The sequence below is a fragment of the Ursus arctos genome, unplaced genomic scaffold, assembly GCF_023065955.2.
Source record: "Ursus arctos isolate Adak ecotype North America unplaced genomic scaffold, UrsArc2.0 scaffold_23, whole genome shotgun sequence".
Lineage (NCBI taxonomy): Eukaryota > Metazoa > Chordata > Mammalia > Carnivora > Ursidae > Ursus > Ursus arctos.
The window spans coordinates 13809377-13827996 of record NW_026622908.1 but is presented as its reverse complement, the minus strand read 5'-3'; the positions used below and the strand labels follow the sequence as shown (position 1 = coordinate 13827996).

Sequence of the window (18620 nt, the reverse complement as noted above, 5' to 3'; positions counted from 1 at the left end):
CCTTTACCAATGTAAACTACAGCTAAATCCAAGGCAGTGAGTGGCATGGAAAGAAAAAGAGAGAAGATGGTCACCGCCTGGGGTGAGGATGAAATACTGGATTTTCATAACTCAATTTCTTCATTGTTTTTTTTTTTTTTCAGCATTACTTATCTGAATTGCTTTTCCTTTCTGCTGTCTTTCAATGTTCTCCTTTCCCCACGGCGTTTACTATTATGATCACTGACATTAAATGCATTGTGAGAATCCATCCATACTACTATGCTACAAAAACTATAGTTATGCTCATTTGGATAGATATATTGTATACTCACATATCAACAATAACATAAGGCACAGTTTTTGTTTTAATTAAAGTAATATTCTATGCCAAAATCTTCTTTAAATCTTCTCAAAGTGTTATCCTGCTTTCCAGATATAATACTTATTTCCTACTTCTGTTGTTTCTCAGTGTCGAACACTACTACATATGCTGAATGTTGTATGTGGATTTTTTTTTTATTAATTCTTCACATCAACTCTATAGCGTTGGTGCTGTTATTGTCTCTATTTATATATACGGAAGATTAGTCCCAGAGAAGTAATTTGATCAAGGTTTCAAAGTTAGAAAATTGCAGAAAACAGATTTTTACTTGGTCAGTCTGACTTATGAATCTTAGCTCTCTCTTTAAAAAAAGAAATTTTCCTTGTATTTATGTTCATTACACAAGATTTCTTGGGTGTTGATGAAAAGTACAGCCTAATTACATAGGCAGAAGACCCCCCCATGCCCTCAAGGGTCTTGGCTAGAACACTTGGGACAGGAACATGACCCTTAGGATGACTGGGTGGCTCAGTCTGTTAAGCATCTGCCTTCAACTCAGGTCATGAGCCCAGGATCCTGGGATCAAGCCCCGCATTGGGCTCCCTGCTCAATGGGGAGTCTGCTTCTCCCTCTGCCTCTGCCCCACACTTGTGCTCTCTCTCTCTCTCTCAAATAAATAAATAACATCTTAAAAAAAAAACGTCAAGAAACATGAGCCTTTTCTCCCTTTGAACGTCTCTGCCCTGATGTGGTAACTGGTGGGTTTGGGACCAGGAAGCAGATGACCCCGTGGTGAGGAGGCAAGAACAACCCAACAGTCCCCATGAGGCACCCGACCTTGGAGGCGTGGTGCAGGCAGCACCTCATATTCTTTCCTAAACAGCCCTGCAGAGGGACCAAGGCTGAGGGGAGCCTGTCCTACAGAGACATCAACTCTGAGGAAGGGAGGAGAGAGGAAGGAAGGAGGCTGGGAATGGTCTTTGACTAATGTGCCAGGGCCAGTGTCTGGTCTTTTTCACATCTTATTTAACCCCTTCCAGAAACACTCACAGGTAAATATCATCAGCCTAATGTAAAGTGAATCCTAGCTCTTAAACTCCATATCATGCAGCTGTAAACACCAATGACATTACTGTATTAATAATTCATATTTTTTCACCTAAAAATAGACCTCTGGGTAATAGGCCTCCTGTTCTTCCTCCTACATTTGCGTATTTTCTAAATTACATAAAGTCACATTTAATATTTTATAATAAAATGAATATAATTAAGGAAAACAGTATAATGGACATATAAAAATTGTTAGTTGTTTTTAGAACATGCCATTAATTAAACAAGCAGTTTGTAAAAGTAATTGTTTTTCCTTTTCTCCGCACTTACTATTCATCTAGCTCTACCACACAAGAAGACAAAAACAAATGAGTATGTTGATCACATATTGTTTATATATTATGATGCCCAGTAAGATCTTAAAGGTTTAACACACACACACGCCACACTCATACATACACAGGAGTGTGTTATTCACTAACTTAGGGGGTTAGGAAGACCCTGATTTGTAGTGTTTGTCAATTTCTATGGTATAAATACTACCAATTTCGATCTACCAAGGTGATATTATCGAATACGAATTGTAAAGAGATATCAGTAGCACAGCAGCATATCATATTTCCACCACATGGATCCAAAAGATATATTATAATATCTTCAAAAACAAGGCATAATAGCACGATGTAGTAGTTTTGGTATTTACCACATTTGCTTTTAGTAAATTTTACTTAATTTTAAGTGTATGTAATTAATATTTAAGAAGCACTGTGTTTATGAGCTGACTAGTACAAATTCTGAAAACTTAATAGTCAGCTTTTATCTTATTGTTTTAAGATTTATTTATTTATTTTAGAGAGAGAGAGAGCAGCAGGGGAAGAGGCAGCAGAAGATGAAGAGAATCTCAACCACTCTCCACTGAGCTTGGAGCTCCACATGGGGCTTGATCTCACAACCCTGAGATCATGACCTGAGACAAAACCAAGAGTCAGACGCCCAACCAATGGAATGTCAAGGACCCCAGTCAGGTTTAAAAGCAGATACCAGCCATGGAATATTCACCATTCTAAGTTTACACAATGACATGCATATTCTGTTGTTTTGTACTGGTAAAAAGCATGAAAAGTCACGGTTCCCAGTCCAAATGTGTAATGAAGAGAGGATCTTAATGAAAGATGAGAGATGTATTTTTACCCTAAACATTCCATCAATTAGACTACACATAAAACCATACTGAAGGTATTTCTCTTCTCTGGGGTCCTATGTGGCCCTCATCTCTTCACTCTACACTGTCTTGTCAAGTCATTTAATCTACTTCCAACATTTAATCACCAGCCATAATAATGATGCCAAATCCTTTATCTCCACTCAGGTGTCTTCCCTGAATTCCAGATTTAAATGTTTAATCACCTATGGGATACAGACACTTGACTGTGTGAGACACCTCTAACACTTCGCCTGTTGAAAAACAAACCAGTCTTGGTTCTCCTCTTGCCTTTTGCATCACAGCAAATGAATGCAACCACTGAGTATTCTTCTTCACGTCCTGCCTTCATACATCCCACTTAGCCACTATGTCACAGCAGTTCTATGTCCCCATGACATCTGGAACCCTGTTCCCATTTCTGTACCATAGATCAAATCACCATCACTTCCTGCGTGGTTCAGTGAAATAGACTGCCACTGGTTTGCTTGTTTCCACTCTAGTTAAGAGTTATTTTATGCAAATGCAAATCAGAGCTGCCAGCTTGTACCTTTGCTCTTTACTTCGCTGTTGGAACAATATTTTCTACATAATAAATATATAATCTCATAACAAAGATATAACAAAGATATCATCTCATGTGCCTTTGAATTCAGGTCTCCTTAGTCTTTATTTTTAATCAAAGCTATTTGGAATACAAAATTCCAAATACAAAAAAAAAAAAAAGTCCTTATCTACCACACACCCCTTGCATTTTTTTCTCTTGTTTTCTTTTTACAGAGAATTCACTCAGTGTCCAATAGGTCATGTGATTTCAAATTTGCATCCCCAGGGATGAGCATGGTCCTGCCGTTCAGATGGAAAACAGTTTAATTGAATATTGAGCACTTAATGAGCACTCAATAATATATATTTTCTAACTTCTAAATAAGGAAAATATCCAAGAAGAGGGGCACTGCTATGGATTGAGTATCTGTGTCATTTAAAATTCCTATGTTAAAGCCTTAGGCCCCAGTATGATGGTATTAGGAGCTGGGCCTTCTGAAGGTAATTAGGATTAGATTAAGTCATGATGGTGGGGCCCTTGTGGTGGAATTAGTGCCCTCATAAAAAGTATAAAGACAGAGAGAAAGAGATCTCTTTCCAGTCACACACGTCTAAAAAAGACCATGTGAGCACTCAGCCAAAAGGCAGCTGTTTACCTTCCAGGAACAGGGCCCTCATCAAGCACTGAATCTGGGAGGACCTTGATCTTGGGCTTCACAGCCTCCAGAACTGTGGGAAATGAGTGTCTGTTGTTTAAGTCCCCTAGTCTATGGCACTTTGTTATAACATCCTGAACTGACTAAAACAGAAATACAGCAAGTGTCATTTCAAATTCCGTAGAAACATCATTCTGGACACCGAGTAATGTGAGCAAATCAAGGAGCTAAGCACAATCGTCTCCTTTAGGGAGAGAAGAGTATGCAGCCATCACTGTATTCGTGGTATGACCAAGACCCATGAGGGGTAGACGCTGTGCTATCAGAGCATTGAAAATAGGAAAAAATAATTCTAACTTGGAGGGTAGGAAAAAAATCACTCAAATTAGGGAGAAGCAACATAACAACTATGGAGAATACAATGAGGGAAAGGAGGCTGACTGAGGGTCCTCAGCAGAAACTACAGCTGTAGGACTAAAAGGTCATATAAAGGCATCCTCCAGAATTAACAAAAAAGTAGAGGTTCCCAGGGGCGCCTGGGTGGCTCAGTCAGTTAAGTGTCTGACTCTTGATTTCGGCTCAGGGCATGTCAGGGTCCTGGGACCGAGCCCTGCATCTGGGCTCTGCACTCAGCAGGAGAGTCTGCCTGAGGTTCTCTCACTCTCTCTACCCCTCCCTCTGCTCACACACCCTCTCTCTCTCTCAAATAAATAAATCTTAAAAAAAAAAAAGCACAGAGGCTACCGATATATAAAATTTTTTAAGTTTTTGCCAGTAGATTCTTGTAATGTTGAACTCCCCACCTAATGAAATCTGTGGCTTTTAAAATCCATAGTGAAATACATACATATGTGTGTGTACATATATATACATATATAATTAATGTAATAATGCGTATGTATGTATGCATGTATACACATACACATATACACACGTGAATAATGAAAATTTTGACTGCATTACCAAATCTTCTTTAAGAATAATAAAATAAAATGACGTTTTGGGGGTGGGGAGAGCCACAGTAGGTATGTGGTATTTTGTCTCTTTTCCAGATGTGAGTTGAAAATTGCTTACTTGGCTGTGTTTCACAGATTTCAGGGAAAACCATCCAAGAGTTGAAGATTTAAGAAACCAAATGAAAGTAGATGAGACCAGTCATAGTCCATGGAAAACAGGGGGAGTTATTAGTTGTAATGTTCATGCCACAACAACACTCTGACAGGCACTTGGGGAAACTGAGGCACAGGGAAAGTAAGTGATGTGGTCCCCTCACAGCTCTCAGGCAGGCACATCACGTCACTGCAGCTACAATTAGCCAACTCCAAAGGTGTACCGGTTAAATGTCCTCATTTAAAAGTTCCTTGGTTCACATACGGAGAAAAAAAGATTCCGTGACTGAAGGGTCTCTCTTATGCACACTCCACATCACATCATATTATTTGGGATTTTAAAAATGTTTTCTGAGGCGCCGGCATAGAGCCGAAACCCCAAGTACACATAAAATACAATTTCCACCACTAATGAAAAGATAAAGAATGCAGGCAAAACATAAACACTAGAGAAGCTTTTAATGCTAATCCATAAAACAGGGTGCTCTATAGTACATCAACTTACATTTATTGAACTTTATCTTAAACAATTGGATTTTTCTGTTATTGCTTTTTGAGAAATGAGCAATTCCTAAACCAGCCTCATCTAAATGCTTCCTACATTTTTCTGTGATAAGCCAAGGAAAATAATAAATATTTATTATTTATTTCAAGGACAGGACATACATTTATTCATAGTAAATCAGTTAAAGTAACAATCAGTAACTTCCTCCACACGTTCAGGGTCATAAAGAGCCCAGTTTTAATTGGGCCTAAACAAACATATTTTGAGTTGGAGATGAGCATCCTGTGTGCCCATAGAATTACAAAGTGCTTTGCCCAAAGTCAACAGACTTAATAAGGCTGAACCTTTGCTCCTCTCTTAGACCAACACTAAGGAGGCAGGGTGTGGGCTTCCCAGTGGGTGCGTGACACTGTGTGAGAAGCCTGGCATTTTACCAGTGACCAGTGTCAATGGATTTCTTCAGGATTTTTCCTAACGTAACAAATATATTATTATTTAACTTTCTTCCCTGCCTTTGGTTAAGCAAACGAACACTTTAGACCCAGAGTTTCCAAAGAGGCGGGAAAGAAATAAAGGAGAAAAACACTGGCCTAAACATTTCTAGAGATCCTTAGGTACAGAGTAAAAAGAGAATAAGATGAAATGAAAATATGTATTTTTAAATGACTTTTGACAGAGAAACATGAGATTATACGGACTAAATCTGTGCAGTCCATACATTGATTAGTTACAGATAAAAACATAACATTACATTTTTTTTTCTCGTTTTTGATTCTGAAAAATGGTATTTCTCTAAACTGACATTTGTGCACACCCTTTTTAATTCAAGTGTAGAGAATCAGAATAGGCAGTAAGAAAGCCCCCAAAGTACTGCATCACTGGGTAACGCATCGGTGGTTCTCAGGCGTTTCCGGGCCCACCGCTAGAGATATGCATTAGAAGGCGGACTGGCATCTTGAACACTCACTTTACAGCAAGTGGTCCTAAGGCTAGCAGTCAGCCATCACTTTCAAATATACTGCCCGAAGCTACACTTTCTCCAATAACTATTTCAGAGTGTAGGATTTACTTAAATGTAGAGCCTGTAAATGGAATCTGACAAGTGAAACAGAAAGCAACAAATGCCCCTCTGCCCTGTCTAATGCAGGGTAGTGGTGGGAGTCGAGGAAGTTTTGCTTAATTCACTGGTTCTCAGAATCTCCTGGGGAGCTTTTAAAAACTACTGATGACTTATAGCCTAACCAGAAAGAATTTAATAGGTTTGGGGTGTCAGGATTTCTTTTCTTTTCTTCTAGGTTTTTATTTATTTATTTATTTGAGAGAGAGAGAGCGCACAAACAGGGGGAGGGGGAGTGGGAGAAGCAGGCTCCCCGCTGAGCACGGAGCCCGATGTGGGACTTGATCCCAAGACCCTGGGATCATGACCTGGGCCAAACGCAGATGCTTAACCAACTGAGCCACCCAGGCACCCCCAAGTGTCAGAATTTTCTTACAAGTATCCCAAGAGAGTCACATGTGCAGGAAGTGTTGAAAACTATGGCCTTAATTTTTTAAAGTAGTATCCACTTTTGTAAGGATGACTGTTACACCCCAGAAGAAAATATTTTCCATATTAAGCCTCTGGTGTATATACCTGTATGTAATATAAGATGTTTTCTTTTAATTAATTATAAATAACAGTTATTATCATTAAAATATGATTAATAACATAATTACATTAAATTCTATAACAAATATTGTATTGTTAAATTATATTATTAAGTGATTGTAATTATTATAAATAAATTGAAATAGTACTGTTAAAATATTGGTTTAAAATAATTTTAGATTATTTCAGAATAATTATGATATTAATTATTTTTATAATTAGGCAATTCTGGCTAAAAAGCACCTGGCTCTCTAAAACAAATTTTGTCTTCCAATGTTCTCCAAATGACCACAGAGACTTTACAAAGGGTTACTGTCTTCCATTTGCTTCCTAATCTTTCAGTGAATTTCGTATCTTACTTGGGTCCATTCTGATGGTCACACAGAATGAAGTATAAAGACAGTGCATTACTTGCTTATACTTTCAAAGCATGACTGAGGTGTACCTGGAATTTTGAACTTGCATCAGGAATCATGGGGCCAAGTGTCCCAGGTAGAATTGGCAGCTGAGTTGGATTTGACCTCGTTAGACTCAAAGGGGGAGGTTGGTTACGGAACACGGTTGATAGGCAGAGATGTACAGTCTCTTTCATTGCTTTCAGCTGTGAGTCCTACAGAAAAAAGAGAGATGGCAACGTTTACGTGTGGTTCCAGTTGTTCTTTATTTGATTTGATTCTCCCCGTCCTCCTAGCCTACACTCATTCCCCACACAAAAACCTACCAGTTTTCAAATTGAATTGCCTAACTTCTAAACTCCACTCTGACACACTGTTTAATGCACACTCAATCTGTTTTTAGGAGCCACTGTGTCTCATGATATATTTTGAACACTGAATTTCAGAGATGTATGTTACTTGACATGAATTCAATCGAGATACTCTACTGGCAAGGACATGTCAAGTAGAAAATGTCTGTAGAAACCTGCCATCTTTCTATTGGTATCCATCTCTTTTATTACAAACCATTCCCCTGGCAATGTAGGCCCCCGTGTTTCTCAGAATAGCACGTAACACCACTCAATTTGCTCGCAGATTGGAAAAAAAATCAATGTTGTTTCTAATAAAACACTTATTTCCTGCGGGCCTTGTTAAGTGGTAGAAGTTCATCTGATGTGATTGTAAATTATAATATTTACACTTTCTTGTATTTGCATAGGATTTCACAATATTTCAGGCTCTTTCACATGCAAGAAATAATTTTATGCTTTCTGACATCTGTGGAACTGGCATCATTATTACTGTTTTACTCTGAAGAAATGAAAGTTCAGGGTTCAGACTGTTTTTCCCCCCCTGGTTTATATCACAAGGCAGACTGAACTAATGCAGACAACAATCATCTGTAACTCCCATCTTACCACCAGATTCCACTGCTAAAAATATTTTTATTTTATTTATTTAATTTTTTTAAATGGAGGGTGTTTTTTTTGAAGATTTTATTTATTTGTCAGACAGAGAGCGAGCGAGCACAAGCAGGGGGAGCTGCAGGCAGAGGGAGAAGCAGGCTCCCTGCTGAGCAAGGAGCCCGATGCAGGACTCGATCCCAGGACCCTGGGATCATGACCTGAGCTGAAGGCAGATGCTTAACTGACTAAGGCACCCAGGCATCCCTAAAAATATTTTTAAATTCTGACAGAGTAAAATAATAATAATAATAATAACAACAACAACGATAATAATATAAAGCTGAGTACAAATGACAGAGAGATCCCCCAGTGCCAAAATGGAGAGAGAAATACAACTCTTAGGAAACCTTACGGTAACTCAGGGGTAATAAAGGGCATGGATGTAGGCCCAAATAAGAAAATCTCCCATAATAGTCCATTTCAAGACTTGCGATGTGTCCTTTGCGGTAAGAGAGATGAAGAGATTAGTTACTGCGGCCAAGATCCCTAGACCAGCTGGCACATGTAGAGCGTGCCCCTTCAGAGTGGCCATGGGTCAGTGAAGCACTGAAGTCTTGTCCTCCTGTTGAGGCAGTATTCTCTGAACAGAACTACTATCTTTTATATTCTATGCCAGGAATACACCTTCATACAGTATCTGCTCCTATTTCCTGTCTCCTGAAGAGTAACGACTGTGAGTTAGATCCTTCCCAATGTCTACCTCTGAGCTTTCTACTCTTATGTGATATGTGATAAGGTTTATCTTTAAGATGACAAAGAATGTCTTTCTAGAAGAACAGTAGTTTAAGAATTCCATTTTGGTCCAGGCCAGAGATTAAAAAAACAAGACAAAAAAGAGCAGCAGGAAGAGCAGCAACTGGGAATATGTAAGAAATAGAACTGACATGTATTTCCTTCTCATTAATATTGCCCAAACAAATTGTCTAAGATGACATAACAATCTGATAAGAACTAGGCTGGAGGACTGTCATTATGTGGACAGGACAGGGCCAAGCTGGGCCAAGTTGAATGATGTCCTTTTACTCAACATAGTCCCTTTGATCTGCTTTGCCTGAGCCCCTGAATTCTTCAATCCTATATTTGTGTCCTTCATATAATTTGTCTCTAATTTTTAATTTATATGTATATATATGTGTATATATATATGTGTATATATATACACATATATACATTTTTATATATACATATAAATTAAATATATATATATACACACACACGTGCAAGTTGCCTATTTTATTCAGAACTGTGTATTTAGCACTTAACATAATCCCTGACATATTAGAAGGAACTCACCAGAAAGTTTTCTGAATCAATAACTTAAACATTTGGGTGAAAATGCCATTTCTATATGTCAGGGAAGGAAAGTGATAAGCTGTATCAATGACAAGAAATGAAATAATAGTTGAAATTTCTCTTTCTACTGGTGCCTTGTTATAATCGTGGCTAAGTCTCCTCTCACTACAGAATGGGACATCGTGGCACTGTGTGCTGGGTCAGGAGTGAACTATTCCAGGTGGCACTGAACAATTTAAATATGTTTTCTGTCTCACATGTTATAGTGAGACAATGGAAATAGAGCTAATGCAACAGAGTCAGGCAAGTTTGGGCCCAGAATCAAAGTCAATGTGGCTTTGAAATGCAGACTTTCAATCATCTCAGATCATGCAGGAAGTTATGATGGCTATTTTATTCGGTGCATTTATATCTTGGCTCCTCTAAACACATGATGTGTGTAAAAGTTGTATCTATAACAGGCTTATAGTATATGTTGCCAAAACGGACAAATATCTGAGTAATGGCTGAACTTGGATGCAAAAATAAATAATGAACTGTATCAAGTTAATAGCTTAGAACATCGATTTTTCAGTAAATGCTGTTTGGGGAAGATACATTTTCCAATGGAACAATACACGAGGATGTGCATGTATGTGATATTTTTAATTATCTGAATTTGATGTGATCATCTCATTTGTTCCTAGGGGTCTCCTGACATGGTCAGGATCATCTCAGATAACAGAATCAACATCACATAGACGTAACCTCTAACTCCCCACGGTTCACAGCCACAGTTGTAAGCTATCTTTGCTCTTGTGTTTCAACTGATTCCTAATCTCTTAGCTCCTGATTTTATTTCTTTTTTTGGGCCACAAGCATACAACTTCGTTTCCTACCTTAGATTCCACCTCTGTTCCTTGATTACGTTGTAGACTGTTCCTGCCAGAGATCACAGATTGCTGTGAGCCACCTTGTCCTACTTTGCTCAGCTTTCTACCACAAAAACAGCTTTCTAGTTAGTCCCTCTGACATAATAGAGCCTGTTACTGACACTACTCAGACTTGGCTTGACCCAGTTCCATAAGCAGGACTCAGACAATGATTTTATCCCACGACATCATTGTATTTTCATTTATACTGCTGACTGTAGTTGTAGTCTGTTTTGAAATTGCAGGTTACTGTTCACTTTGAAGTTCACTGTAACAAGATGTCACCTAATGAAATACGGTATAAACTGTAGAAGGTATGTACTTTGTCCAAGATCTTAGAACCTATGGCCTCCTAGGGTCAGTCTTGTTTCTGTCCTGCCTTTCTCCTCCTTGCCCCAAACCACTTTTCTCGCTTGCTTTGCCACATAATAGTAAAATACCAACTTTTTTAGGAAGAACATGATTATCTCAATCTCTTTTTATTTACAGCCCATCAAATATTCCAAATGTATTTGCATCTTAGAGTCTTTACACTTGCTGGTTCCTGTGCCCATGAACCCCTTTTCCGAATATCTATTAGAAAACTTCCACTAAAAATTTATCTCTGTCTAGGTAGTCTCCAGGTCCCTTGTATGTAGGATAAATAATAGGTTCATTAATTTATGAAGTTAGATCTTCATTTATCTATTCAATCAATAGCTACCTATGATGCTCCTGGTATGTGTCAGACACAGATGGCAAAACAGGTTCTTGTTCTTTTGCTCCTTAGTCCTGGGGGTCTGTGCAGATTGCCTAACATCTGTCATCTTTTTTTTTCTTTTTCAAGATTTTACTTATTTATTTATTTTTTAGAGAGCATGCACACAGAAGCAAGGGGAAGAGCAGAGGCAGACAGAGGGGGAAAGGCTCTCAAGCAGACTCCAAGCAGAGCTGGATCTTAAGACCCTGAGATCACGACCTGAGTAGAAACCAAGAGTCAGATGCTTGACCGACTGAGCCATCCAGGTGCCCCTCACATGTGTCATCTTTAATATGGATGTAAATAATGCATGATTTCCTGGGTAAAATTTTGTGACAGTCAGATGCAATAGAAATTTTTATTTTATTTTATTATTTTATTTTTTTAGTGTTATGCTTATTCTTTGCTTCCATTTATCCCACATATTTATACATATACATAATGTGTACATTAAGGTATATATGACCAATTTAATTTTCTCAGCATTTCTTCAATATCTATAAGCCTCTCTTTTCCATACTTACATAAATAAAGATTTTTTTATATGAAAGTTTGAGAGATAGATTTGCATACTATAAAGTTGTTTTTACATTTCAGTAGCTGAGGCTACCTATAATTCATAAGATATTGCCAAATAAATAATTGATTGTTTGGAAAAACAAGGCCGATTCTTAGATCATGAGATTATTATTGTTTATGTTGTGATAGTAAACTGAAACTTCTTTTATTAAACATGTCACGAGAACCAAGTTAGAGTGTGAAGATGTTTTCATGATATTTATGAGGTATTTGAGGTTATTTGAAGCCCAGATATAACATTCTTAGGAGCTAGGCACGTGAAGAGAGTAAAAAAGTCTCATATAAAGATGATGGAGAGAGGTAAAAAGCAATTTCATTAAACTGTAGTTTTTACCCATTTTGAAGTGAGCTAGCATTTCTACCTGCATTTATGACTGCAGTTTATGAGCCTCATACATATGGTACAAGAGATTTGTTGAAACCGACCTCTAGTAATATGAAATGCTTTTATAGTTTACTGTAGCAAAAGGAATGACAAGATCCTGAAGGTTAAAGAGAAAAATTGTTAACACTGACAGGCAGTCTCTACAATCCCATTCATTGATGTTAATAATTACTATGCTTCCTGAGTGTTTTCCATGTGCCAAGAGTTCTTAGTACTTCACTTTTTTGGATGCACACAGTTTTCTCACTACCCTTATAAAGTAAGGTTTATTAGTATTCCATTTTGTAGTGATGCATAAAGAATTTGAGGAATTTGAACATGGTCATTCAGTGGAGGAGTTATGATTGAAGAAAGGCAGACTGATTCTGGGAACCTTTTTAAACACTGCAACATAAAGCCTCTAATGCTAAATCTAGACTGTAGCATGGTGTAGGCTAGGCACACCTAAGCGGGGAGTGAATAGAGATGGGGTGGAGAAAAGCACAGAATGGGTAGACGAAGGAGAAAAAAAACCTCTATGTTAACCTGGAGTTCTGTGACTCAGGCCAAATTATAATTTGCCCATTTAGTATTACATGACTACGCCAGTTTGTACAACACACAAGTACATGAAATGCATTCATTCTCTGTGCTTCTGGGAACTTATGGCTCCACAAACAATTATTTCCTCATTTTTAGTGCCCAACAAAATGTGAGAGGTGTGGAACTCTAGACCACGTATCATAGGTGTTTTCTGTTTTCCATAGATCCTACCGCAAGGTAGTCACACGAATGGCATTTCAAACCTATTTAGCCATTTCGAACCTAAGTGGATAATCTGAAGTCAGATCAGGGAAAAGATTTAATGTAAGGAAGAACATTCCAACAGTCAGAGTTGCTAAGAAAAAAATCAGAGGAGGCTGGGCTGCCTCGGGATCACAGGAATCCCATGTCTTCCTAGGATTTAAAGCATTTTGTAGAGATTGTGGTAGGGGTTAGAGAATGGATTAAAAAAAAAAAGATGGTTTAGTTGAATTTTAGGATTTATATGTATCTCTGATTTTCTGATCCTCCCAACTCTATAAAGAGTTTTGTCCCTTTTTAAAAAATAATATTATGTAGCATGAATTGGATATAGTCAGAGACTAACATAAATTAGTATAAACTTTTTTCATAAATTAAAAAATCTCATAAAATTGGAATATTGGTAGGATGAATTATACTTGGTCTACTCTATAAAATGGCATGCAGGCTTCCTTAAAGCTACTAAATATTATATTAAATACTTGGAAAAATATAAAATGAGACAATCACAATGGAACAGAGTTGTTAAAGTATCTAGTAGTTCATTCAAAACATTTGTCCCAAAGATCTAAACCTTAATAAAGAATATCATCAGAATTCACAAAATGCCCTTACTAATTTGTTACTGCAACACTTTCTAGATATCCTCTTTGAAGAGTTATTCATATTAGCTATGAAGTGGTTTTGGTCATATGTAGTAATGAAAGTGCCTATGTGAGACCCAAGTCCCTGGGAAGTGGAATTTTAGCCTGGTCCTTCAAAACTACTGCATACCAAGCAGATACCATAAGAACTCCAAAATGAATCAACCTGAAATATTCCATCTCCTCTATCCTGTGTCAAAACACCCATAGTTTAACCTGGTGGTTAGGAAACAACCTCTTTTCTTTACACAGCTGCTAAATGTATACAGTATACTATCGCAAAGCAAGTCTATGATCATCTTACTTATTTTTTTTTAAAAAATGGTTGCTAAGCTGTGGTCACAAAAATGGAAAGCTCTTGATGACAGATAGCACACTTTCTTCATTTTTTAAAATAACATTTTGAAAAATACAGAGGCATATAGAGAACAATATAACAATTATAACCTAACCAAAGAGGTAAAGGAAACTACAGAACACTTATGAAAGAAATTGAGGAAGACACAAAAGATGGAAAAACATTCCATGCTCATGGATTGGAAGAATAAACATTGTTAAAATGTCTATGCTGCCCAGAGCAATCTACACTTCAATGCCATTCCTATTAAAATACCATTGGCATTTTTCAAAGAGCTGGAACAAACAATCCTAAAATTTGTATGGAACCCGAAAAGACCCCAAATCACCATGGGAATGATGAAAAAGAAAAACAAAGCTAGGGACATTATGTTGCCTGACTTCAAGCTGTATTACAAAGCTGTGGTCACCAAGGAGCATGGTATTGGCACAAAAACAGACACACAGACCAATGGAACAGAACAGAGACTCCAGAAATGGACCCTCAACTCTATGGTTAACTAATCTTTGACAGATCAGGAAAAAATATCCAATGGAAAAAAGACAGTCTTTTCAATAAGTGGTGCTGGGAAAATTGGACAGCTACATATAGAAGAATGAAACTGGAACATTCCCTTATACCATATACAAAGATAAACTCAAAATGGATGAAAGACCTTAGTGTGAGACAGGAATCCATCAAAATCCTAGAGGAGAACATAGGCAGTGACCTCTTCAACATCGGCCACAGGAACTTCTTTCAAGACACGTCTCCAAAGGCAAGTGAAACAAAAGCAAAAATGAACTTTTGGGACTTCATCAAGATAAAAGCTTCTGCACAGCAAAAGACACAGTTAAAAAAAGTAAGAGGCAGCCCACAGAATGGGAGAAGATATTTGCAAATGACATTAGAGATAAAGGATTGAAATCCAAGATACATAAAGAACTTTTCAAACTCAACACTCAAAAAACAAATAACCCAGTCAAAAAATGGGCAGAAGACATGAACAGACACTTCTCTAAAGAAGACATATAAATGGTTTACAGACACATGAAAAAATGTGTCTGTTAACATCACTAGCCATCAGGGAAATACAAATCAAAACCACAATGAGATGCCACCTTACACCAATTAGAATGGCAAAAATTAACAAAACAGGAAACAACAAATGTTGGTGAGGATGTGAAGAAAGGGAAACCCTCTTACACTGTTGGTGGGAATGCAAGCTGGTACAGCCACTCTGGAAAACAGTATGGAGGTTCCTCAAGATGTTGAAGATAGAGCTACCCCACAACCCAGCAATTGCACTACTAGGTATTTACCCCAAAGATACATATGTAGTGAAAAAAAGGGCTACATGCACCCCAATGTTCATAGCAGCATTGTCCACAATAGCTAAACAGTGGAAGGAGCCTAGATGCCCTTCAACAGATGAATGGATAAAGAAGATGTGGTACATATATGCAATGGAATATTACTCAACCATCAGAAAGGATGAATACCCACCATTTGCATTGACATGGATGGAACTGGAGGGGATTATGCCAAGTAAAGTAAGTCAAGCAGAGAAAGACAATTATCATATGGTTTCACTCATATGTGGAACATAAGTGATAGCATGGAGGACCATAGGGGAAGGGAGGGAAATCTGAGGGGGAGATATCAGAGAGGGAGATGAACCATGAGAGACTATGGACACTGGGAAACAGACTGGGGGTGTCAGAGGGGAGGGGGTGGGGGCAGGGGGTAACATGGTGATGGGTATTAAGGAGGGCGCATGTTGTGATGAGCACTGGTTGTTATATGTAACTAATGAATCACTGAACACTACATCAAAAACTAATGATGTACTACACAGGGGCTAACTGAGCGTAATAAAAAAAAAGAAAAAAACAATTAGAACAAATATCAGGTAAATATCAATCTTAATTAAATGTTAAAAAGCATCATGTTTATTATATATTATATATTTGTCATATATGCTATTTATTATACTTTTATAAAATATATATGATGACATGTATATACATATTGGTAATATATATGTACACATGTATTACATATACCTAATGAATATATATAAGGTTTATACTATATGATGCATGTATATAATGTGTACAATATATATGTGTGTATAACTTAAAGACTATCTGTGTTTATATAATTATTGGAAAATGAAACACTTGGGAAACAGTAGAATAATTGTAAGCATCCTCAGTGTGATTTTACTCCATCTTTCCCCAAAGGCAATTGGGTCCTTGAATTCGATAGGTATTTTTCTACTTCATCTATTTATATGATATTTAATCCAAAACAAACATGATTTGTGTATTTGAACAACTGTTAAATACCATACATATAATTCTGAATTTTTCTTAACAGTGTATGTTACAGATGTATTAATATTGATATAAATCTCTTTATATTTATTTATTAATATTAAATCTTGATTACTATGAAAATATGAGTTTAGAAAATATATGAAATTTATATGGTAATTCTAACAGTAAAAATTTAAATTATTTCAATTTGGTATTAATACAAACATTGTTGTATTTCCTGTCCTTATGCATGTTTCCAAGCACATAGGGATAAGTGCAAATTCTAGGATACACACACTTAAAAACTGATTTAATAATTACACTCCCACTACAAATGTATCAGAATTTGGGATCATCAGACTTTTTAATGTGTACCAATCTGATGGTGTTGAGGTGATATCTCATTGTTTTTATTCACAGTTTTATTTTTCTTAGTTAAGTATCTGTTGCTAATAAATTGTACTAAAATTTAGCAGAATGAAAAAGTGCATGGGTCTTAAGTGTGCTTTTAAAAATTTATATACAATTTTAAGCAATATTGTTGAAAACATACTGATTTAGGATTGTGATATCTGTCTCCTGTAATTATCCATTTGGAAAATTTTAAGTCATTATCTCTACGAATATTGCTTCTGTTTGTCCTTCCTTTTGGGACACCAATTATAAATACCTCAACATTTTTAAAATTGATATACATTTCTTATTCTCTTTCTGTTTACTTTCCATTTATTTGTACTTTCCCTAAGTTAGTATAGGCATTTGATATTAATTTTCCTTACATTTTACTTGTCTTCAGTTCTATTATGTCCAATTATCCAATCTGCTAGTGAACAAAGTTAAAAGTCTCAATTACATGCATTATATTGTTCTAATTCTAGAATATCTACTTGATGTTTTTAATAGACTCCAAGTCCAGTGAAAAATTTTATCCTTTTATGTTTTGTTTACTTTCCTCTATTGTCTCACACACACACACACACACACACACACACACACACACAATCAATCAATCTTTGTGAAATCTTTGTTTTCTCATTCCAGTGTCTGAATCAGCTTCAGTTACGCTTTTCTTGGTTTCTTTTTGTATATTGATCAGATTATTGTAGTCCCTCTCCACATGTCTATAATTACTTTTATTACATGTCAAATATTGTATATAAATGAAACAAAAATTCTCCAGAGAATATCTTCCACAAGAGAGGGTCTACCTTTCCAGTGGTAGACAGAATGATGGCTGCTAACTCCAACCCAATCAAGAACTGATCTCAGTCAGGGGATGTGTCGAAGTCTTCGTAAAATGCAGATTATTCCTGGGTGGCCTGTTCCCTTGACACAGACTTCCCATGCTTTTGACTGAGAATAATGTGGTGTTTGTCTTCTCAAGTCCGAAATACTGTGATCGATTTCTCCGATTCAGGTTCCTGTATTAATATGTGCTAGATATATGTTCTCAGTATTACAGAAAATGACACTGGATGTTTAATATGAGTGTGAGTAAACAAAGAGATTATTTTAAAGTCACTCCACCCTTTTGTTCTGAGTGAACTAAAGAATAAACAAATGTTTATTTCCTATGATTTTATAAAGTTGATTTAAAAATGAAAAAAAAGAATGAGAGGCATTAAGAAATTTTGCCACATTCCACAATGATTAAGCAAAACAGTAATTCTGAATCATATAATCAATTTCTCCCTCTCTACTTCCTTCTCCATATGCCAGCTGCCTATTCTCCACATGTGCCTCATATGAAGAGCACTGAAAGGCAAAGGTCAGCATCAAACAGGTGTTGTGGTTTATCCTGAGCATACACATTTGTAACACAATGAGAGATTAATAAAACCAAAATGAATTACAGGAGGTAAAAAGCGGTGAAGAAAGTCTTTTGGAATTAGTGGTGATGGTAGCACAACTTTGTGCACTTTAAAAATGTGACTTTTATGGTATGTGAATTATATTTAAGAAAAGCTGTTATAAAGAGGGACTGTCACTCCCTCTTGCCTTATCTTTATAGGAACAGAGTTGGTTAGGAGGGCTACCTTCTTCTTTTATGATTCTCCCTCCAGAACTCTGATTTACGATTTCCAAAATGAAAAGTGTCAATGACTACTTCCCTCTGTTTCATAACTCATTCACCCAGAGTTAATCCATGGCATTTTTGTTGGTGCTTTAGAGCATGTTTATTCATGGTGTTACAGAACAAATGTACC

The 18620-nt window shown here is 36.8% G+C and overlaps 1 protein-coding gene across 1 annotated transcript in view; it reads right to left on the bottom strand.

Annotated features, from left to right (window-relative positions):
* The window catches only part of LUZP2 (leucine zipper protein 2), a 459433-nt gene that overhangs the window by 58530 nt on the left and 382283 nt on the right, over positions 1-18620 (bottom strand). Inside the window, exon 9 of the mRNA XM_048217639.2 lies at positions 7465-7629. Within this exon, the coding sequence (XP_048073596.2) occupies positions 7465-7629 (165 nt within the window). The remainder of the gene's footprint in view (positions 1-7464; positions 7630-18620) is intronic.